Source organism: Vidua chalybeata, chromosome 2 (genome assembly GCF_026979565.1).
Source record: "Vidua chalybeata isolate OUT-0048 chromosome 2, bVidCha1 merged haplotype, whole genome shotgun sequence".
NCBI classification, from domain to species: Eukaryota; Metazoa; Chordata; class Aves; order Passeriformes; family Viduidae; genus Vidua; species Vidua chalybeata.
The window spans coordinates 78,966,325-78,989,721 of record NC_071531.1 but is presented as its reverse complement, the minus strand read 5'-3'; the positions used below and the strand labels follow the sequence as shown (position 1 = coordinate 78,989,721).

Here is a 23,397-nt window from a genome sequence, read left to right as displayed (position 1 = left end):
TGCTTTTTCTTATATTTTATGTTTTTTTTGCAGTTTTTGTTGGACTGTTGATTTAAACAAACTCATTAAATATACAGGGACTAGAGCTCAAAATTACATCAGAGTAGAATGAAGATAAATGAAACCTTGTTCTTAAAGAGAATTGTTAACTCACACTCAGTAGAATAGTACCCAGCTTTCCAAGTCCTGATGTCAGGCCACCAAATATCTGATGACCGAGCATTAAATCAATCAATCATAAAGCAAAAGAATGTACAGAATTATACACTCAGGTGCCAAAATGGCCTAGTTTTATGAGACCTCCAGAGCTTTACTGATTATTGACTTCTAAGTGTGTTGTTGCAGGAAGCAGCCTTAACATAATCTTTTCCCCAACTTCTCTCCATAGTGGTCATGTCTAGAGAGATCACCCATTCAGCATTGAACTACCTCTCTCTGTAATTAGCAAGGCGCTCAACTCCATGGCCCCAGCATCCCCTAGAACCCACTAATTCAACTTTCTAGCTCAAGTTGGAACCTTTCTTTCTAAGGGGACCATTATAGGAGTCTTTCTATAATGAACTCTTCCATTGTTTCATTCTAAAACCTCAGAAGAACTGCAATGCACAGATAAATTACTCATACTTTACCTAAAGAACCAGAGTAATTTTACTAATTTTGCCGACCTATGCAATTTAAGGCAACATTAGCAGAGAAATTAAAATATGATGGGTAGCTCTGTTAGTGCCTGGCACCCTTGTGCAGATATTTGCACCTTTATAAAACACTGTAATAATCAATGTGTTTCACTCAAACTTGCACTGGGCTGAACAGCTTGACTAATCACTTTGACCACTTTGATTAAGCATCTTTTTACAGCTTCTAGAAGCTACACAGTTTTCATTTTAATAAACTGACATATTCTGCATGGTTTTGCCACATCTGTAACATTCTTTGCTAGTATTTGTCTTCTTGCTTTTTTAATGGAGCTTTCTATTTCTATAGCATTGCAATGCCTTTCACAACTGTCTTCCTAATCTTGGGGTTTCTTTCCTGTTAGTGTATCTTACATTAATTTACCATTTTACTTTCCACTTACACACTTCTGCTTTTCCCACATTATTCTTTGCTTTGAAAAATGTTTCCTGTAGAAAATGTCTATTATCAAAGCTCCAAACATAATTATTTTTCTTCTATTCTAGAATATAAAAGATGATAGAATTTTTCCTAACAAAGGAAGCACTCTAGAAAAATTGTGCCTAACTCTTCCTCTATCTCCCAAATATTGTTTGCAAATGGTTTACTACTATCCTTAGATAGAAAAATAGCTGGGTTACACTAGCATAAGGTTTTGGATAGTCTCCTTTCCTTCATTAACTATTTATCAGGAGGCAATCACTGACAATGTTTTACAGAAAGATCTTCCATTATTTCAGTTATGGAAATGTTCATAATTTTAGGCTTTCCTAACCGTCCTTTCAGAGCACAGCTAGCCTAGGAAATGCTGAATTTTAGATGCATTCTTAACCATGATTTGGTGAGGGAAGTGATTCGTTTTTGCTCTATTTCTTCTGAATGGCTTAGGCAGCTGTCCTATAAGCCCATAGATGCTCAGTGAACTAAGTATGCACAACAAAGGAATAAAGTGACTGAATCAAAACAAATTACTACAGTTTTCAGTGAAGTCTTGGTCACTTTCCATACTCAAAGAGAAACAAACACTGAATTCAGTTGCAAAATGTGGTACATATTATGTAACCTATTTTAGAGCACCATTCCAATGGATCAAAACATTGTTCATCACTGGATTTTGGATGACCAAAATTATATATCAAGGGAGCTTGTATCTCCCGGTGGTGCGGATGTGAAAGCATGGTTTAAAATAAGCACAAGCTGTAGAAAAAGATCTATGGTGAAGATGCAAACTATGAGATAAATCCAGTGATGTTCATGCACTTTAACAAAGGAGGTGAGGAAGAAGCGCATGCAGTACCTGGTGATCTCAGAGTCAGGGAGCAGGCCTACGTGGTAGTGGGGGTAGGGAGCTGAAAGAAGGAAGCTTTTGTCACACTCGACAGGGGAATAGTGCCTAGGAGAAGGTGGTTTATCACACAGTTTGTTCACAGTGCTGTAAACAGGTTCAGGAGGCCTGGTGATACAGAGACAAGAGTAAAAGATCAGGTGCATATTAGTTGCTGAGAATATAGAGAAAACAGAGCAATCATTTTAAAAGCATGCATAGCAAATCTGTCAAGAGCTTTTCAGTGGGGCTTTTCCAACAAGTGTGCTGTTAAAGGAATTGTTAGAGTTTGATAACACTTGTGTGGCATTCAAGTAGCTGTATATAAATATACACAGTACAAGTGGACCATAAAACTGCTCTATGGGAAGTGTGGCACTGAAAGGGACTATCTCATCTCTGAAGTTGAGGAAGTGAGGCATTTTCCCCAATAATCTATGGGTTTTTTTTTAATCTAACATCTACGCAGCTTTCTGTGTTCTTAATTTTGAGTACAGCATAGAAGAAAATGTGTTTGTTACCCGAAAAAGAAGTATTTTTTACCCATTAATTTATAATATAGATGAAGAACATATTACTTGTTAATACAACATACTCCTGTCCCAGTGAGCTGGGACTTTGCAAGGAGAGCTGTTGTCAAATTAACCCATATCCTAGAATAACACTGATGGCAACAAACTGTGTGAGAATTCATCTCATTGGCAGGCAATTCATTACGTTTCAAGAGTTCTTTGCACTCTTTCCAGATTCAGCCTTCAAAACCTGATTATGCGGACCACATCTGAAACACTTAACCTCATTGCCAGGGCACTGCAATCGCACTTGCAGGGCTGCTCTAAGTTGCAAACGGCAGCCTGTGAAGTCAGATACAAAGAGTAAGAGCTTAAAACTAAAGTTTCTCTCCTGCTGCCGCGAGCCACCTGCCCAGGGAGGCAATACTTACCACAGCCCTGCCAGGAGCCGTCTGGGCGAGGGGAGAAGGGAATGCAGCCTTTAGTACCAACCAGCCAGGCATCCGCGGGAGACGAGCAGCGAGCAGTTTGCAAAACAAACCCACACCACATCCACAGTGCATCTCCCACCTTGTAATTTCCCTGTCTTGGCCCCAGGACATACCTTGGGGCTTGCTGGCACTGTGAAGCTTGACTCATTGTTTTCTGACATTTCTGCTCTAAAGAGTGCCAAGGGTCAATTGCTATCATATCCACGCTTCTGCCAGAAGATCCAGGGTATGTCACTGCCTTTCATCACTGTCATACAATATTAGCTAGATGGAAATCTTATTTCAGAAGCCTGAAAATATCAAGAGGCCAAGAAGTTAATGAACTTTTTTTGTTCTTCTGGCTGCACCATGCCTCACATGGGTGTGGGTTTTGCTGTGACTTTCACAGGTACCAGAATTTATTACAGTCGTGGATGTGCTGGCAGATACAGAGAATCTAATTTCCTTTGTTAGCTTCTGAGTTTGTCCTTTGGGGGAAAAGGAGTAGCTGCTTTACTTAAAAACTGGTCTTACTCAATGTTAATAACACTATTCATAGCAATCTGCCACATGATTTGAGAACTCTCTGTGCCTGAATTTCCCAGGGAAAACTTTACAGTTAAAAAACCAGCAATTTAAGATTACCAAATAGCAAAATAGCAAAGCTGTTGCTCATTTGATTATAAAGCATTGTGTCAAGCACTTAGTAAAATCCCTTTAAAAATGTTTAAGGTAGCAATCATTTTCTATCAGTATATTTCACTTGTTTCAGAGGGCTGGATTTAATAATTTATTTACTAAATCGATTGTTGCTTTCAATAAGAAAAAAATGCAGATAAAAACTATTCTATTTCACTGTTGTCCAGTACTGCCTTTTATTCCCTTAGAAACCACTTTTGTTTTTAGGCAATATATGAAAGAACAAGCACAAATATAAAATATAAATTATACCTACTAAGAAAATTGAAGAAATATTACCCCAGTGCAGGAAGATGAATAAAACCTGGATTCCTCCACGGCTTAAAACACTAACCAGTCCATAAAAAATTTGTTAGTGTCCTATATTCAAGTTAATTGTCTTCTCTGAGTTGTAGACGACATCAGAGTGTTGCTACCCCTTGGATTTATTGTGAATGCTCAAACTACACTGAGTCATCAGTCAGTGACCATCCAACCTCATGCTGAGACACAAATCATGCCACAGACATGGGTAGATATGAGGAATTTCTTTGTTAATTGACAGTTACAAGCTGCCTCCAAAAGCAAAATGAAGTTAAACATTCAACATCTACCGAGATATTGACACCAAATTAGTCTTTCAGGTAAAAAACACAGAGTCCTAACAAATTGTCTCACAAGGGCCAGCAATTTTTAAAACATTTAGCAATTGTTAACACGTTTTAAAACATTTTTGAAACATTTTTCACTCCATTCAGTCTTCCTGGGTGGTAAGATAACAGGAAACTGGAACAATTCTGAGTATAAAGTCTCATACTCACAGATATTATATAAGTGATATTGTGACCTAGTTAACATCATACCCCCTGTATTTGAGTTGCAGAGAGAGGTCTTAAGGTTAAGAAAAGGAATTTATACTTCTTATCCTTTTAAAACTTGCACTCTTTGGTTAGAAGAAGATTTAGGATATCAGATAATTCCAGTTATGAATGCACTTGATATAAGGTCTATGAAGTGGTCTGAGATCACCACAGCCACCTGCTTCCCTTCAGATGTCACTTCTTCAAAGTCATTGAGAGCATGGACTGCACTGGTCCTTCAGATGTCTCTATCCTGCTCATATGCATGGGCTAACAACTACCAGCTGCATAGTTGGGCTCTGACTGCATGTTTTATTGGTGCAGAAAAGCAAGAATTTGGAAAAAAAACGCAGTACGTAACATCCAATGTCCAGGATAAGTATAATCTTAGTTTCTCTCTCAACTTGGTGTAGTAAATATGAATTAAGTAGTGTAAAAATATTTGAAAGTTGGGATAAAAAATATAAAGTATAGGAATGATTAAAATTATATGGGGCAGATCACTATCCTGCTCAAACTATGTTCCATGTAGGCCAATAATCATAAAAAGTAATATGAGATACTTGCTAAAACAGCCTGTCTTCAAATATCCTCCTCATTCTTCACCTTCTCTACAGCAAACAAGCACTTAACTACAATAGTAGCCACCTACTGGAAGAAAACAATACCCTGTTTTAAAAGAAGAAGATTGTGAAGACCACCTAACTTTATTAAATAATTTTTCTAACGCAGCATTTTCTTGTGTAATTTATATTTCTCCTCACAGAAAGAAGAAAGAACTTCTTTCATTTTTCTTTCTATCAGCCCACCTGATAAATCTTGCCTTGCACATCTTCTCCAGTGCTATGACAGATTGTCCTCTCTCAAAGCATGAGATAATGAGAATGCTATTTAGAAAGAGTTTTTAATGTGCCATTATGAAAAAATACAGCCAAGGTCACCTCAACTATTCTTGCAGAAATAATTAAGAGCCAAACTGAACATAAACATTGAGGCCTTACTTTATGATGCACTAATTCTTCAAATGAATTAAAAAACATGTAGCAAGCCATTTAGCATGCTTTAAGAAGAGTGTAAAGGCTAGATATATATTATTTGAGGAATAATGCACTGCAGTTTATGTGCAATTGCATCTCTTTCAGATACAGCAGGTATAACTTCAGAAGTTTAGTTTAAAAATAAATGCTAAGCAGTTTTTGAAACTTTTTTTGTGGAAGAACAAAGAAGTATATTATGGAATTTCTTTTGTCCATTATATTCATTTTTGTTAATACCTATGCATAAAAAATCCCCTTAAAATGCCAAATGTGTGAATATTACTGTATACATCTTCGATAATTGTGATATCTCTTTTAAAGAGTAATTATGTAATGTGGATCTACTCTGAAAAATAACTACTGCTGTAACTTCTTAGTGAGATCCACTCCCCTTCAGCCTTTCCACTGCTTATTTAGTGACAAAGAGGCGTCACAGTTCTCCATCTTTATCGGTGAGCTAAAAATAAAGCTTTGTGACAAATAAGAGCAGCAACTACTACATCTGGATAGATAGTAACAACTACATTTGTCTGAGAATAAAGCACACAATAGTAAAGGGAGGCAACAGAAAATGTAAGTAGAAAATGTAAGTAGCAGCATAGCATGGCTTGAACATGCCCCAGCAGAGAGTTCAACTCACAGGACAGAGAATCAAGTCACTTAAGGCCAAAGGTAAGCTTTTAAATGGTAACATGAACGGCAGAGAGTCACTCTTCCAGCAAGAAAATAAAAATAAAAAAATTGAAAACTGGAATTGTTATTCAGAACAGACGTAACACCAGTGAGGCACAATTCTTACAGACAGGTAGAACTAATTAGTGGAAAAGATAACAGTAACAGTGGGAGGTAGAAAATTGATCTAACACTGGTTTTATTTATTTCATAATAGGTTGTGTAAAGCGAATATTCCTTGTTGTCTGCAGTCCTTATTATTCCTTGATTAGATCATCATTGTTTTAGTGTTTCAAGCTGACTTAATTGTGGAAAAGAAGTTATAAAAAATGGCATTTTTAAAAACCATTCTCTCCTCAGCATCATGCAGGGTCCTCAGTTTAAAATTAACTTTTTTTTTTTAATTGCGGAATCCTGTTTGGTAGGGATCAATTGCCAACACAGCACATTAAATGTTAACAGTTTCAGATTTTAAAACATTACAAAACCTTTTATGATATGGAAAGAAACCAGCTCCGCTTTCACAGCATATTAAGTATGCAGAGCTATAGCCAGGAAACAATCTGAGAGAAAATATATTCAATCTGAGAGAAAATAAATTTCCCAATGCTACAAGTTTACAACTTTTTTTTTTTTTTTTTGAATAACAATTTTTAATTGTATCCAAGTTCCATAAAGACATCTAACACATTAGTTTTGCTAATATAATATTGCAGGGAAGTAGTCAAAGAAATTTTTAAAAAGTATTTCACTATTAAACTAAAAATCAATGGCAATTTAATACAAACAAAATCTTCCATTTCCAATAGCCAGTGATTTTATATACATATGTCCTTTGACTGAGCTACTTATTCATATAACCTTCTAGAAGAACCACATACCTTATTGTTCAATAGGATAGTTAGAACTGATAGTTGATTTTATTTTATAGGTCATGCCCTGGCAATTTAAATGAGACTAAATCACTCATATGACATGTTTATTTCAACTAAATGAAAGACAGAGGAGGAGTATGAAGAGCTGGAGGAAAATACCTGAAGTACAGTATGTTAGTTCCTTCTGGAAAACCCTAAAATTAATAATTTCTCAGCTTTTCTGTTATTAACTGCTGTTTTCATATGCCTTAAAAATTTCTTTAACTGCAGAACAAGTGCTTTTTAGCACAGTCATGAAGATAAAGGATTGCCTTGTTCCTCTTAACAATACTATTTTAACATTTTAATTGAGTTTTCAAACAAAATGGCCTACAAGAAGGCATAAGTAGAATTTAGTACTTCTAATATTCTACATCCAATTCTACACTGATTATTCTTAACCATAAGGAATTAGGAAATGAAATGACTGCTTAATTTGAAAAAAAAAAAATCAGTAATGATTTTCTGTTGCAGTAATGGAAAAAAAGGCTGTTTCACACAGGAATGGAGAGACTGTTAGACCAAAGGTCCAAGTCCCCCCCGCAGTGACTGTTTAGGGACCAGCAAAGAACAGCCCTTACCTGCTCAGCTGCTGAAAATCAGTGAGGACCACACAGACCAGAAATTAAATCCAAGAAGGCTGTAGTCAGTAGGCCTGTCCCATGAATCAGCAATTATTGTCATTCATATTTGAACATTTTTATATTCTTAGGCTTCACAACTCCCTGTGGCACTGAGACCCACAAACTCATCATGATATACTCAAAAATGTCTACCTTTGTGCACTCTAAACCTGGTTGCACATTGATAACATAAGGTAATATTTAAATAACCTTCTATTTTCCATATTTCAAATTTGGGAATGCATTGTAAACTCCCTATATCTGAGTTGTAAGAAAGAGATAATTGTTCTTGCCCGTTGCCTTCTCTGTGCCATGGGTACTTTTGCAGCTCCCTGTTCTGCCTCTCTCTAACACCTTTTACCTATACTGGAATTATTTGCTATTTATCTTTCCCTGGAAACCATGCTACACCCCTGCTCACCCTCTTCTGAGGTTTTTGTTTCAGTTGCCTCCATGTAGGATTCAAGACGTCAGTGCACCACACAGTCACAAAGAAAACCATTACATTTTGCACTCTTATCCTTTCCTATCAGATCCTATTTTCAATCTTAATTACCTTTGTGATTGCTCCTGAGTACTGAGCTGACAATGTCACAGAACTAACCACAGCCACCCCAGGTGTCTTTCTCAAATGGCAAGAGCTGCATGAGGGGTCCATGTCCATGTTATATTTTCTATGTACTTCAGGTTATCCTTTCCTCTGTGCAGTACGGAAGGCTACCTACCATTTCTCTGTGTGTTATCACTGCCAAGCTTGCTATCTCATTTCAAAAACCTCCATACAAGCACTAAGGCATATTCCAAAATTTGATTAGTTTATTTGTAAGTGTTAAGTTCTAAGTAGCTGCCAGTGATTGTGTTAGAAATAGTAAAATCCTATTACTTGGGGATCTCTGACAGGCCTATTTAAATATGCAAGGATAACTCAGGAATAAGAGATTATCTGTGACTTGATAATGACTAAATTTTTACTTTAATATAAATTATTCTCCCAAGTCAAGATTTATTATACTTGAAATAAATTTGGATAACAAAATGAAATCTTACTCTAGGCAGAAAATTATACATCTGTAAAGTTTAACAATTAGTTTAAGATTAAATTTGTGTATTAATTACAAAAAATATAAAATAGTTGATTTGCAAGTTAGCGATTTCAAGATTCAATTTAAAGAATGCATTTCACCAAGGGTCCAATTTATGGTTATGTAGATAAACTTTTTTTCCTTTTTAATTGAAAATTTAATGTGTAACTTGAATAGTCTTCTTTAATTAACTTTGTTTTTAAGAAACACAATTTCTTAGATTGATCAAAGACTAAACCAAGAAGAAATTCTATTCTGGGAAACCATATTGGATTCACTATGTCACCAACTTAACAACTAGAGATGAGAACCCTCCTTGTGATAGACAATGAGTAACCAGTCACAGCAGCAGGCTGGCATCCTCCAGACAGACAGACAGACAATCAACTAACATGACAGACCGCCATGTGGAATCACACCCACCAGAAACCCTGGGTGCTTCTCCACTTTTCTAGAGGGAGATGGCCTATGCATCTTATCAGCAGCTTTTCCTACTTGCTCTGTATCTCTGCTCCTTGGCCAGTGTACTTGTGCAACTATTGATTATCCCAAACCTCATGTGTCACTCTCTGAGGGATTTGCTGGTTTGGTAACCTGAAATCCTTTCTCCACTGCTGCTCTACTCCACTGCTTCTTTATGCCTCTTCACCTATTTTTCTGTTATGTCCTGTTTTGTCCTGAATTCCCTTTCCAAATCCAAGTCTTCTTACCTGATTAAAGACCAGTCTTCCCTTCTTGTGATTTCCATTCTCACATACCAGTGACAAGTTTTCCCCTCATTTGCACACTTATCCCTTGCTAAACACACTCCCCTTATTCCCTCCAGTTTCTTCAATATTAAAATGTGACAGGACTGGGCATTCAGGGCACAGGACAGAATCCGTCCTGACCATGTTCCTGTGTCAGAAAGGGATGGTAGAAATAAGTACAGAGGAAACTAGCTTTGGCCATTTAATGCTGTGCTCAATCATGCAGGCTTTTAAAAATAATCTAGTCAGCATGAGAAAATTGTGAGAAGCTTTGATAATGCCATGTGAGTACAGAATCTGAAAGTTCTACTGCAAAAAAACATATCAAATAAGTTTTGGAGGATAAATGCACTGCAGTTTTCCCAAAGACTTGCATCTGTTGACTTTTGCATAGATTTTCATAAATGCATTAGAAATACTGTCTGGATTCCGTTTCATCATTGGCTATAACTTAACACTCTGAACATATGTATGGAATATTATGGTATTCAAAATATAATAGCACAAAAGTTTCTAACATAGAACAGAATAGAACATGAACTAAGGCATGTAATTCTCCCTCTATCCTTTAAATCATCATACTGGTATGGTTAAAAATAAATGCAATTTAATTTAATTTAATAATAATGGTGGCTAATTTAAATGACTTTAGCAACAAGTTAATTTAGCATTTTACACTAAATTTTAGAGAAAAACAATCACAAAACCTTTGTTATCACTAGATAAAAAATCCAGCCCCAGGCAACAGCTAAGTATGAAAATATTAACTTGAACATCTAATCTGCCAAATTTACAAGTTATTTAAGAAGAGGAATAAATAAAAGACATCATCTGTCTTCCCATATTACTACATATAGTTTATTCTCTTTAGGGTAGAGGTAATATGCTGAGTTTGGGTTAGGCATAGTGAAAGATGGGAGCTCACAATTACACGTGCTCCTATAACTCAAACTATATTTGTTGTAATGATTTAATACTGGAAGGTCAAATCTGTGCGTCAACAGAAACTTAAAAGTGTTTCCATAAAGCGTTGTCAATTCAACTAGCAGGTTTAGGTAAGTAAACGAGAAATAGTTGAGGAATGCTGCTTTCAATACAGGAAAAAACATCCCTGTAGACTTCAACTTAATGGTTCTCTTTTCTCTCCTATCCAATTCTCAGCACCTCTTCGCCATCCAGAAAATGCTATTTTGCAAAAACGCATGTAAAAAAAAAATCAAACCTGCTTTACACAGCAAAACAGATAACTCAGCTTTTTCATCCATGAATCTTTTATATCTAGCCAGAGTTAAATGTTAAAGTGAATTTTTTATCAGCTGAAGCACAGAAGTTTGATTTACCATTATCTGAAGCTAAAAAGGAAGTAAAAACTCAAGATGGTAGTTCTTTATTTTTATGGAACTTATCCAGTTGTTGTTCATTAAAGACAGAAGAAATTAACATCTTAAAGCCACAAGATTTTTAGGCTTTAATTCAGCTATCATTTTAATATTTCTGAAAATAGGAAGGCAGAAATATGCTAAAGTGAAATGGTAACATCTCTCTCTGTTATGTTAGCAAACACATCTTCCACAAAATGACAAAACTAAAAAATATCTTTTTTTCCTTACTACTACTATGTAAAATTTGGTTGGAATGCATCTCTATAGGCCATCTGATCCAATCTTGTGTTTGAATCAGGACTATTGACAACATTAGATTTTACCTAGCCAATGCTTAAAAATCTCAGACGGTGGATATTTCAGAGCCCTTCATAGCAAGTACTATTCCAGCACTATTCTATCCATATCATGTTTTAATTTCTTCTGAAACTGAAATCAGAACATCCAAAACCAGTGCCTGTTGCCATTGGTGCTTCTCTATACAGCAGACTTTGGTTTCATCATCTCTGCTACTGAGTGCTTATAGGGTGCTCTTAGATTGACCCTTAATCTCCTCTTCACGATACTTAACAAGCCCCAGCGCCCTCAACACCCCTCCAACCTCCACATGATTTAGGGCTCTCAGAATATGTTGGAGCCTCTCCACAGTAAGTCAAAGAATGGGAAATGGTCAAAGTCTTTTAGAAAATAATGTATTTTTCTGCTGGCCATACTCCTCCAAAGATAGCCTGGTATGCTGATTACCTGACTAGTAGTGAGAGTGCACTTCTGGGTCCATGTTCAGCTTGGTGTCTGCAGTAACATCCAGGTCATTTTTAGTGAAGCTGCAATTCAGATGTTCATGGCATGCACAAGTGTGTGCAGCTCTTCTCCCTGAGATGCAGACTTCTCACTGAATGTTACAAGGTTTCTGCTGGCCAATTCCTCAAGTATACCAAGCGCCCTTTAGAATACAGCTCTGTCATTTGTAATGTTAACCACTCCCTCTTAATTTATTATCCTGTTGAAATTTGCTGAGGGTGCATTGTGTGTCATGATCTAGGTCATTGATGAAGATATTCACTGACGCCTTAGGTATCCAGAGTTCCTCTGCTCATCAGTGACCACTTCACACATGCCAAGTGGTGATCATCACCCTTTCAGCCTACTGGTTAAGTCAGTTCCCAACTTAGTGCCTTCTTTTAGTCCACTCTTCCTCAGCTTTCAAAGCGTGCTGTAAGTGACTGGGTCAAAAGCCTTACCAACACCACTGCGTGCAAATGAGCATAGCCATGCTGGGAGAAGGATAACTAGCAAGGTAATGCAGCACACAATCCAGGAGAAACCCAAAAAGCTATCCACAAGGTTTCCAAACCATTACAAACCATACTTCTTTTCTAATTAGCCATACATGTTCACCCAACACTTCCTCATGTTTGGATGAAAGGCTGTTGGAAGAGCTTTAAAGGGTGCTCCCCATGTTACAGCTTTTCCTGCCCACAGAAGAGGTGTGAGAAATACCTTTGCAGCCACTCCCCACGATAACTAGTGGAGAAAAGGAATTACCGTGTGCTGCACAGCAGATCCCAGATGCACATTAGTGGGAGTTATGACACGAGTCAGGTATGACTTTGGAGTCAGCTGTGTTTTTGCTCAGCAAAGAGGCATTCCTGCTCCAGCAAAGAGGCAGCACCTGTGCTGTGGCACTGCTTCGTGAAGGGCAGCCACTCCTCTCCCCTCATCCAGCAGTAGAAAGGAATCAGGAAAGGCATCAGGAAAGTCAACCAGTCTGGACAAGCACATAAACTGCTTTCAGTCAATCTCTGATGACTATTCCAATTACCTTCTGGGTCCTTAAATGCCTGGCAAATGTGTTGTTGAGTACTTCAGCTTTTCCTATATTATCTGTCACTACATCAACTTCTCTCCTATTCATCGCCTTTTTTCTTCCTCAAATTTTACCTTCATTTTTTAAAGTAGCACATATCTGCAGAATCACTTTTGTTTTCCTTTATGACCCTTGAGGTTAAGTATTAGCTCAAATCAATCAGCTTTATAATTTTGTCAGCAGTCAAGCAATGCTTGTCTGATTTTGCATTTTATGTCATCAGAAAGCTCTTTGCTCAGCCATGAAGGCCTTCTGCTGAGTCCCCCTCCTTTCTGCTTAACAGGATGGTTCCTTCCTGAGTTCTCAATAAGCTTTATTTAGAAACCATCCATCTTTCATGGGCCCTGTGTTTCTGCGGCAGCATCCCAAGAGATTTTGCTAAGCAACTCTCCAAAAAGGCTGAAGTCTGCTCTTCTGAAATCTTAACAGCCATAACTTGCTGACTATCTTTCCAGACTTCCTTTGAATCAAGAAGTATGCCAACTCATGGTCACTCTGATCCCAGCTGTTATTTATCCCAGCTGGTGACCTTTGCCACAAATCCTGTTTCTCCCCTCTAGCAGTATCAGGAATCAGTCAGGAGCACAATCAGTGAATCCCCTGCACTGCCTGCATAACAATTTAATCTTACTAGAAACTAAAACAACCAGCATCTTACTTGCCATATGTACTGACAGAATTATTAGACATGTATTTTTTATCCACTTTTGATCCCACATTCTATCTTAATCTGAACTTATGAAGGTGATAATGGTTGTAAAAATACAGGAAGCTGAAGTTTCCATTCTAAATGAATTTAAAATAAATCCAGAAAAATCAAGAAGTAAATATGCCCATCACTGATAGTATTTTATACCAACAATACACACAACTTAAAAAAATTCAGTAATTAGGAGACATTCAGCTCCATTAAAATTTATGGCTGAAGGTGATTTGTTACTTTTCTATCCCTTGTGCTCAGATTAGTTTATTTTTTATATAGACTGAACTGAATTTATTTTAGGCACAGATTCAATATCAGACCAAAAAATACAAATTTTTATCAATTGAAACACGTATTTTTGTTAGGCAAAATAAATGTATTTAGGTAAAAAAAAAACCCAAACCTCAGAATTGGAACGAACAAACAAAAAAATATAAAACCAGCAGGAGGAAGTGGGCAAATTAAGTCGAATGTTCAATCATTTAAGCTTCACTGATAGATTCATTATCACAAGTAAGTTAAAGGAATGCTTGTCATTTGCCTCACTCAAATCACTTGTACAGCAAATTCCAAAACAGCAAAAGCCTTTTTTAGTGGAGAAATTACTGTTCAAAATATTTTTAGCTGGCACAAATGAAAATCTGCCAAAAGTGTTGCAAGACCTCATGGGTAATAAATTTCCTTATGTGAGCACAATGTAAATCAGCCCTGTAAAGCTATTACAGCAAGAACCAGGTGGTTTGAATGGATAGCACCACAGTAGCTGGCAAACATCTTAATTATACAACATTATGTGAGAAAACCTAATTGTAAATGCTGCAATCAAGGCGTCTATAGATTTTACCAAAGTTATCAATATAATTGAATTCCCAAAAGATTTTCTGAATTGGTCAGCAACAATGCATCAGCATTGAACAGAAAGAGTGCATTCACTATCCTGAGTTTATAGCTGTGAAAATGACTGCGAGAATTAACTGCTGCATTTCAGTAGTCACACTTGAATCAATAGGCAATAATTAGAAAAATGGACATTTAAAAAAAAAAACTCAGCAGCATTTATTTAAGGGTTAAACAATTTGGTTTTTAAGGTCAGAGCTTCTTAGTCATTGTAGTCAGAGAAGAAAACTGGTGTTTGGCTCTTGCTTGGTTGTCTCTCAGATGTACGTGCATGTCCAGCAAGGAAATGTAATGGCAAGAAGAGTCATTTGTCTTTATGACTACGTTTGTTTTCTCTTTGTGCTTTTGTTTCCTGATGTAGCATATTAACTATTATCACTAATAAAATGAAGCTCATAATAGCCTCCTCCTTTTCAATAGGTCAGAGTTAACACTTATTCAGAAAGATGACATTTCCATCTGATTTGTTCTGTGGCATTCAGAGCCTACTCCGGTCACTCAACACCCTTATTTCTGCCGGTGCCACACACTGTCACAGAAGGTCATGTTCACAGAGTCAGCACCTCCTCTCAATAGTGCCAATGCCACAAGAAGATTTTGCATATCAGACCTTCACTAGCCAACACATTAATTCAGAAATCCAGACAGGAAAAAGAACACAGGAGTGGAGTATTTCAGAGAATATACAGAGCTTCTCTGGGCATTTATTTTTTTCCCCTCACAATAATGCAAAATTGACGTTGGTATGAATACCTCAGACAAGAAACAGACTGCCAGTATTTCATTTTTCTCTCAGGAGCTAAACCAGCACAACTAATTTGTTTAAAAACAGTCTAAAAATATCAACATAAAATAAAATTTCAATTCATATCCTGTATGGTTCTTTGTAGGCTTTCTACTGGATATCTGCTAAACTATTGGGCTAAGAGTGTCACTGCCTTTCTTTCTATGACAATTTTTTCTTTTCTTTTCTTCTTTTTTTTTCCCCCCGAAGTAACTAGAAAGTCAAAATCAGCTACATGATCACAAAGAAACAGGACTAACAATACTTTGTCACTTTACAAACCTTCTAACTGTTTAAATGGTCTTTTCATTCCCAGGACTGATTATCTCACTTTTTAGAATTAATCCCTTCAATTTCTGTGACTTTGTGATGTGCTTAGCTATTATTTATTTTTAAGCCTGTAATTTTTTCTGTTTTTTAAACTTTTCTAACTCTTTCTCAGCAGCTGTGGTGCTGACATCTCATTATAGAAGAAGACCATTCAGCCCTACAAGCTTATTGACAAAGTCATCATCATTGCAACCCAGATGTTATAATATTTGCATTCTCCCTATACATGGGTGTTTAAGAAATTATAAGATCACTATTAGATCAGGTAAAAACATTGGGGCAGATTTAATGAAATCAATGTTTAACTATTAATTAAAAATGTAACTTCTCTGAAACATTCGGAGAAAATCCATCCTAATTGAATGTCTCCTAAGTTGAAGGAAATAAATTTCAGCTTTGCATTCTCAATCAAAACAAAAGAGAAACTCTTTAAACCAAAACAGGGAAGAGAGGTGTGGTTTCCACACATTTAGGTCCTGATTAAACACTGTATCATGATTTAGTTACTCTGAATCTGTCTGATCCAACAAGTTAAGCTGCTCGATATAGTAATCACATGCAACAAGAAAAATGAAATGCAAATTAGGGGGTTATGAAGCTGATGAATACGTAAGTGGATGAGATTCTTTGATTTGTAAGACACAGCAAGTCATGTTAGAGGATCAGAACAGCCTCCTCCTAGCACCAAAAAAACCAAACTCATTTTCTGTGGCACGAAGGCTCATTTTCCAAACTGAACAACTTCTGTCTTCTAGGTGAATGGTAGTGCTCTTCAAACAAAAAGATAAATACACACTGTCTCATCAGTGACATTCAGTGTTCATCTAAAACAAGGCATAAAAGAACCCTCCCAGCATTTTCCTCTGTGTCTCTTCTACCTTGAAATTAACTACACACATACAATTCTGCTACTGTAGATCCATATAGTAGTCACAATTCTTTAGGGATTGTTAAAAAAAAGAAGTCTGAATAGAAATCTACAGTATGCTGTATCTTATTTGAGATGCACTGAATGCTTAACTTATGTCCTTTACAATTGCATGAAAGGCAACAAATAAAGAGAAGCATCTGACCTGGTGTAGTCGTCCTCCACAAGCATGTGCTTTGGAATGGGTGAGTATCTTCCTGGTGAGATAGGGGCCAGGGATGCCTTGTACTCTAAAGTGCCATTGTTTCCAGAAGAGAGTATATGATTTTCCATTGGTGGAGAATAAGCTGATGGTAAAAATGAACATTTCTAGTCAGCAACTTCCATGTTTCATTAGATGGCACAAGAACATAATTTTTTAAATTTAAGTACCAAGAACATGGTTCAATGCTGTATATAAGATCAAAACAAACACTCCTGGCTTGAGAGAGCTTAAAATATAACAACAAATAATGAACATCTGGAATTTTCCTGAAAAAAAAAGTAGTAGTAATGCTGGCTTATTTGCAGGGATTCACTCTTTAGGGGTGAATTCTTCTTCACTCTTTAGTTCCTGAAGAGGAACTCTTCTTCTTCACCCTTTAGTTCCTGAAGAGGGAGTCTGAATAGGTCTCCTGTTTGAGAGACAGGAAACATTTTCTTCACTTAGGACTAGCAGAAGGAAATGCAATTAGGAAAGAATGAGATTAAAAGCACTCTTTTTGGCTCCAGTGTGCAGTAATGGGAGTAATATAGTAAGAACTCAAAGCAGGATAAGAGCAGGAATTTTATGTGTGGTAAGAATTATGTATAGATTCAAAGCTGTGAACTACTAAAGGTGCCCAAATCCCCAACATAATTGAAATTTCAGTATCAACATAGATGGTATTTAGACCACAGTAAATCTCTATACTTAAAATAGAAAATGAATGCAAATATCTTACATATTAATGATTAATGATGAAAGTTACAATACTGTGTTGTCTGTTTATATATTGGGTTTGCAGGGTTTGTTGTTTGTGTGCTTTTTGCTATTCTGAAGTTATCTGGGACATTTATTACTGGAGAGATGCAGTAATAGTTGTCTTCTATCTCTAGTTAATTTAATTTAAAAAAGAAAGGATAAATAGAAAAAGCAGTGTTACATGCTTCTGCAATGAGCTGTGATTAATTTTCTCATGAGAAGAAGATAGCTAAACTTTCTAATATTAGTTTCAGTCTTTTTTTTTCAGATGCTGAGATACAGAATGCTTCAAAGCAAAATCTCTCTACAGGGAAAGGCCATTATGCATTCTGAAATACTCTGAACATGTAGGTGTAATGAAAGGTTCCCTGAGGATAAATGAATCTGTATGCACCAACAGCTTGGGAAGGGCTACTGCAAATCTTTTCAACCTTTACTTTCCCACTGGAATTGTTTCTGTCTTCTCATATGCTGTTGATTTACAATCTGACATAATAAACCACACTGCTTTAGAACTGCAAAATGATTATTTTGAAAGTATTATAAAGCTGGAGATGGGATAGGGACATTTAGCATTTTTCCTTTCTGGCCTTTGCTAAGATCCAGACCAGGCTGCTACCGAGCAACATGATTGCCATCTGTTCTAACATTTGCTAACTAAATGGGCATCCTCAGCATGGCCGAGCATACCACCAACATGCATGTTACAAAACCTTCCCTTCTGTTTTCATGGAGCAGACTGAATAAGGAGGATTTGGGATATTGAGCTTTTCCCTCAACTTTGTCAGTCCACAATAGCAACACTGCAAAAGTGCAGAAAAATTTAAATCCTTACCATTTACTGCCCTCAGTAAATTTCCCCACCCTTAGTTTGCCTTAAGTGCCCACAGAATTATTAGTAGGAAATCAAGATGGGTATGGATCGACTGCTGAAGCTCTTGTCCAAAATTATATTTCCATCCAATTGTTAGATGGTGCAGCTAGTCCCTGTTGGTAGCTGAACCCAAGGCAGACAGTTTTTAATGAAGAGCTAATGAAGAAAGGGAGTTTTCAGTTATGAATGGTTTAGACTAATGGGCACCAGTGGTATAAAGAGTGCAGTTGAAATGTTAAGATTGTTGTGAATGCCAAGGGAATGGAAATGCCTGGGTATACACACCAGGAGGAGTGGCAGGTACAGGAATGGCATGTATTGATAAAGCTAGATTGATCAGCAAGTCATCAATATTCAATATAATTATGTGCAACTTGCCGTGACAGCCTACACCCAAACTAAAAGAAATATTCAAGCCACTAAGAAATGGTGGTGGGAGATAAAGACTAGTTTGGAGCCTAGCACACACAGACAGGGAGCCAGCAGAGATCTGAGTAAATCCTAAAGACATGAATAGTAGGGACAGATGGCAGAGACATAAGATCTTTATTGCTGTCATCTCCTTAAGAGTCCAAAAAGCACTAAAGCACTCCAGCAAGGAGATTGTCAACATTATATATATATATATATATATATATATATATGTATGTATGTATGTATATATATGATAAGGATTCCACAACCAGCCATCAACCCTTGCACATGGTCACCTCAGGGGGCTCAGGGGGTCCTGGGGATGCACCTGGATGCACATCTTTCTATATGAGTGCTGGACATGAGCCTAGATGCTTTTGAGTGCATGGATATGACAGCCTGATTGAAATCAGTTGGTTTTTAAATGAGGACATCTTCCCTTCCTATGAGATACTTCACTGAGTTTTACCATATTATTTAAACAAATTTTCCTACAACAGGACAAATGCAAGGCCAAATGCAAGGACAAATAAGGGCTTGGTCCTCTGGAAAAAAAATCCTGATGAACATATATAAAGCTAATGGATAGAACTGAGAATAAAGCAAAGTGGACCAATGATTTATGAATTCTTCACTATAGGAGTAATAAAGCACTGGAACACAGAGCCATGGATATGCCATCCCTGGAAGTACTCAAGGCCAGGCTGGATATGGCTCTGAGCAACCTGGTCTAGTGGAAGGTGTCCCTGCCCATGGCAGGGGGGCTTTAACTAGACGGTCTTTAAGGTACCTTTCAACCCAAACCATTCTGTGACTTCATGAATTGGATATCCACAGAAAATAGGTAAAGTTTTTTAAGTAGAGCAGCGATTTTTACGTTCCAGTAAAATATTTTATTCAAATATGAGAAGCCTCAGGCTTCTACTAAGTTTGTACAAGATGGTTTGCTGCTTGTTCCAATTTTTCAGTGGACAGAGGACTCCAGGCTACAAATCTAATCATATTACAAGATGCATTTGCATGTACTTATTGCTGTAATCTTCACAAGAGTTACAGTTCAGTCTGATCACTTGGACAATGGCTAATTGGAACCAGCACAGCCATATATCTTCTACATTGCTACTTTTGCTGCAAAAATACTTTAGCAGAGTTAAATTATTTGCAATATTTCTTGAGTGTAGCATTCTTAGGTGGCAATAAACATTTCATTTTTGTAGCCTTCCAAGCTGTTTCATAAACTTTAATGGGGTACTTTGAACAAGCTATGAAAAAATACAATCATCTGACAAACTGAAATATCTTTTGTAAAATAAGTTGCAGAAGTCACTTACAGTGAGTAATATCTGGTGGGCCATAAGGATCTGTCATGTAAATGGTAGTGGGCTTTCCAACTTTCAGATACACTACATCTGATGTGTTCTTCAGTATTGCTACCGCTTCTTCATGGGTAACTTCTTCTAAACTGTAATTATTTACCTTAGAGGAGAAATCAGAAAGGTGAGTTGAAATGCAGAAATAGACACAAAGATGATACATCCTTGCAGTTTTCAAAATGTTTGGAACATTGCTGTAAACGAAGAGCACTAAAGATTATAGAAGTAATACTGCTGCAGGGTAGAAAACACAGTTTTCTTAGCACATGCATGTTCCAAGACTGATGTAGCAATATTGAAACACAGAATCAAAATGGGTCAAGAAGGCACTTGGTTTTGACAATAGAAAAGTCCTTTGTGATGTTCTGCTACTGGTAGAATCACCAATATAAAATTTTATTTAATAATAAATTAATAGCACCACATCAGTTACAGAAACTATCTACATTAATTCACCTAACAAAAATGAACTTCCTAATTCATCTCTTAACCTCCATAGCTGAGACCTAAGAAATTACCTCAGACCCAACACACCCAAATCTTTCCATCACTGATACATTGACCATTGAAATAAGGAGAGGTAAAAAATGCCATATAGAGTACCTATAAGGTGCACGAATTGTAAAGGAAAGTTCAGGATGAAGAAAAGATATTTTTCATCGTGAACGTTAGTCAGTTCTCTGGAAGTGCAGGAAAAAGACATTGAAAAAGTAAGAGAATGTAGGACTAGTTCTATGCTTTTTTTAGAAGAAAAAACACTTAAGCAAGGATAGAAGTAGGAAACAACAGATAAAGCAGGAAAGGAAATGGTGGCAGAAAGCTTTGCCTGTTTATGCTTTACTCCCACAGAAAGAAAATCAAAAGAAAGTACGTGAAGTGGTTTATTGTAGAGGCATATAAAATTTATTCACATATAAATCCACCGTATTCACAGAATGTCCTCAGTAGGTTGTCCTCGTATAAACAGAACCGTGAATGTTCCCTGCCACAAAACATATAAACCTCCTTAATGGAGAAATTATAGGATAGGGGGAAAAAAGCAAAAGGTGTAGATCCAGGTTTCAGGCATGTGGCATAAGATAAGAGAAACAACAGAATCACAGAACGCCTTGAGTTGGAAGGGACCCATAAGGATCATTGAGGTCAACTCCCTGCTCCTCGCAGTACTGCCTGAAACTGAACCATGTGACTAAAAGCATCGTCCAGCCTCTCCTTGAATTCTGGCAGGCTTGATGCTGTGACCACTTCCCTGGGGAGCCTGTTCCACTGACCTACATTTTCCAGTGCATGTTGTGAATCATAGGAAAAAAAAAAATTCATTCCAGGGAATTTAGTATCAACAAATTATCAGAAACCTGAATGTGACAATAAGCAACTGCCAAAGGGTTTAGCAAATGGAAAGAAATCCAGCTATTATGAATCACTGGAGGACTCTTCATATCCAGATGATTTCATCAGCACCAAGAAAAAATATTTTTATTGGACAGTATTGCTGAATCTAAACTTTTTTCCTTGTATAATTCTCAGGCTTGGCTTCAAGGGTAATTAAAAGAGACAATGGCAGGTATATTATCATAATTTGACATGAAGAGCAGTGATAGATCCTAAGACTCAGAAGGGAGCAGCTAACAGGGTATGCTGTATTTTGACAGATCCTCTATTTAAATAAAAATCTTATACCTAACTTCTATAAATTTCTGTATCTTTCCTTGTTATGAAGAGTAATCACTCACATATACCTTCAATAAATAAATGCCTTAAATTAATAGGCTGGCAGGAAGAAGTGACTGAAATTATGCCTTTCTTGTTTATATATTTCAAAACTGCCAGACACTTCAGATTCACACATTTTAGAAAGATGACCACAAGGTTATCTTTTACCTCTTCTCCTTCCCATGTTGTCTGTACATTGTATCTACCTTGTGTTTCATTCTAAGTTTTTTTGAAGTAGTGAAAATCTGATATAACCTCACCCACTATACAGCTGCTTTAAAAAAACATTCTCAGTCAAAGAAAGGATACAAAATGAAATATCTTAGAACTGTCTGGATTTTGACTTTTTGCTCTTTTTAGAAGTGAATAAAAACAATTATCACACAAATTGACATGATACAATTTCTTTTCCAAAGGTGTTGGATTTTGGGTTTTTTTGAGGTTTGTTTCTGTAATTTAGCTGACAAAAATCTATCACAAGATACTTGGATGTCACAGTTGTGCAGTAAAGAAGACAAAGAGCCATTTTAGAAACAGAAAGTAAAGTATTATACATACAAAACACATTTGATACAGCAGGTCCTGTGTTGTCTCTCTGACAATAACATTATGGGACAGGTGTTTTACCAACACTGTATAAATTACTGAAATCTAGAAGTTAGGACTTAAGGAGTTTAAGCAATTCTAAACTAATGTCTATGCAGTTCGAAATTATGTTTATCTTTATACACATAAAGATCCTGGAGTTCATGGCAAAGTTTATGTAAAATCATTTTGTCCTGGACTGCTCAGTTCTCAGTAAACAAAGAAATAAAGAAAGACTCAATGTATGACAAGAAAAAACAAACAAACAAACAAGCTTGTTGATTCATTCACAAAAATTAAGATCCTCAGTGGTGCCATAAGGTCTTTTTTAAGTGGAAGTTCTTTGAGAAGGAGATGACATCACCTTCCTCCGTCATTTGCCAACATCAGCTTAGACTTGCACTTCCAGACTTCCTTCAGAAGGCAGTCCTTGCTTTGGATCTACAATTCCTATTAATAATACTATATGCATCTATCAATATTTTTTCTACTTTTTGACCATAAAACAGTGATCACAAATAAAGACATCTATAGGTATTCTGATACACAAAAAACTTGAATACTTAGAGGAATTATATTGTTCAGGCCTCTTGATATTATTTTAAGATGACTGTAGTATGTAATTTTTTTCATAGGGGAATCTCTGGACATCTTTCCTTAAAACACTGTACAAGAGACTATTCCTGAAGCTATTTCTTCCATAAAAGATGTCTATCTTGACAGAATTGAAATTACTAAATCTGTTTTTTTTGTTGGTTTGGCCCAATAAATGTATTATAGCAAAGCTTTACTTCCTCTTGTAGAGATAACCTTATATACTTTTACATATAGCTTGCAAAAAAAAGGTTTGAGTGAGAGGTAAAGAAGATAAAGAGCGGGAGATGCACACAAAGCAAGAAATCAAAGTGTATATAGCATGCAATCCTCTGAGAGGCTGAATTTTTGTGCAGAATGGCTGACTTAATTCTGAGTGGGTAGAATGGGTACTGCATGCCAACTTTCTGGATC

General features: G+C 36.6%; 1 protein-coding gene across 1 annotated transcript in view; it reads right to left on the bottom strand.

Annotated features, from left to right (window-relative positions):
- Positions 1–23,397, bottom strand: part of DLG2 (discs large MAGUK scaffold protein 2) — a 984,977-nt gene that overhangs the window by 246,544 nt on the left and 715,036 nt on the right. Inside the window, exons 14-16 of the mRNA XM_053935819.1 lie at positions 20,050–20,194; positions 16,633–16,774; positions 1,973–2,128 (exon numbers count right to left, since the gene is read on the bottom strand). Of these exons, the coding sequence (XP_053791794.1) occupies positions 1,973–2,128; positions 16,633–16,774; positions 20,050–20,194 (443 nt within the window). The remainder of the gene's footprint in view (positions 1–1,972; positions 2,129–16,632; positions 16,775–20,049; positions 20,195–23,397) is intronic.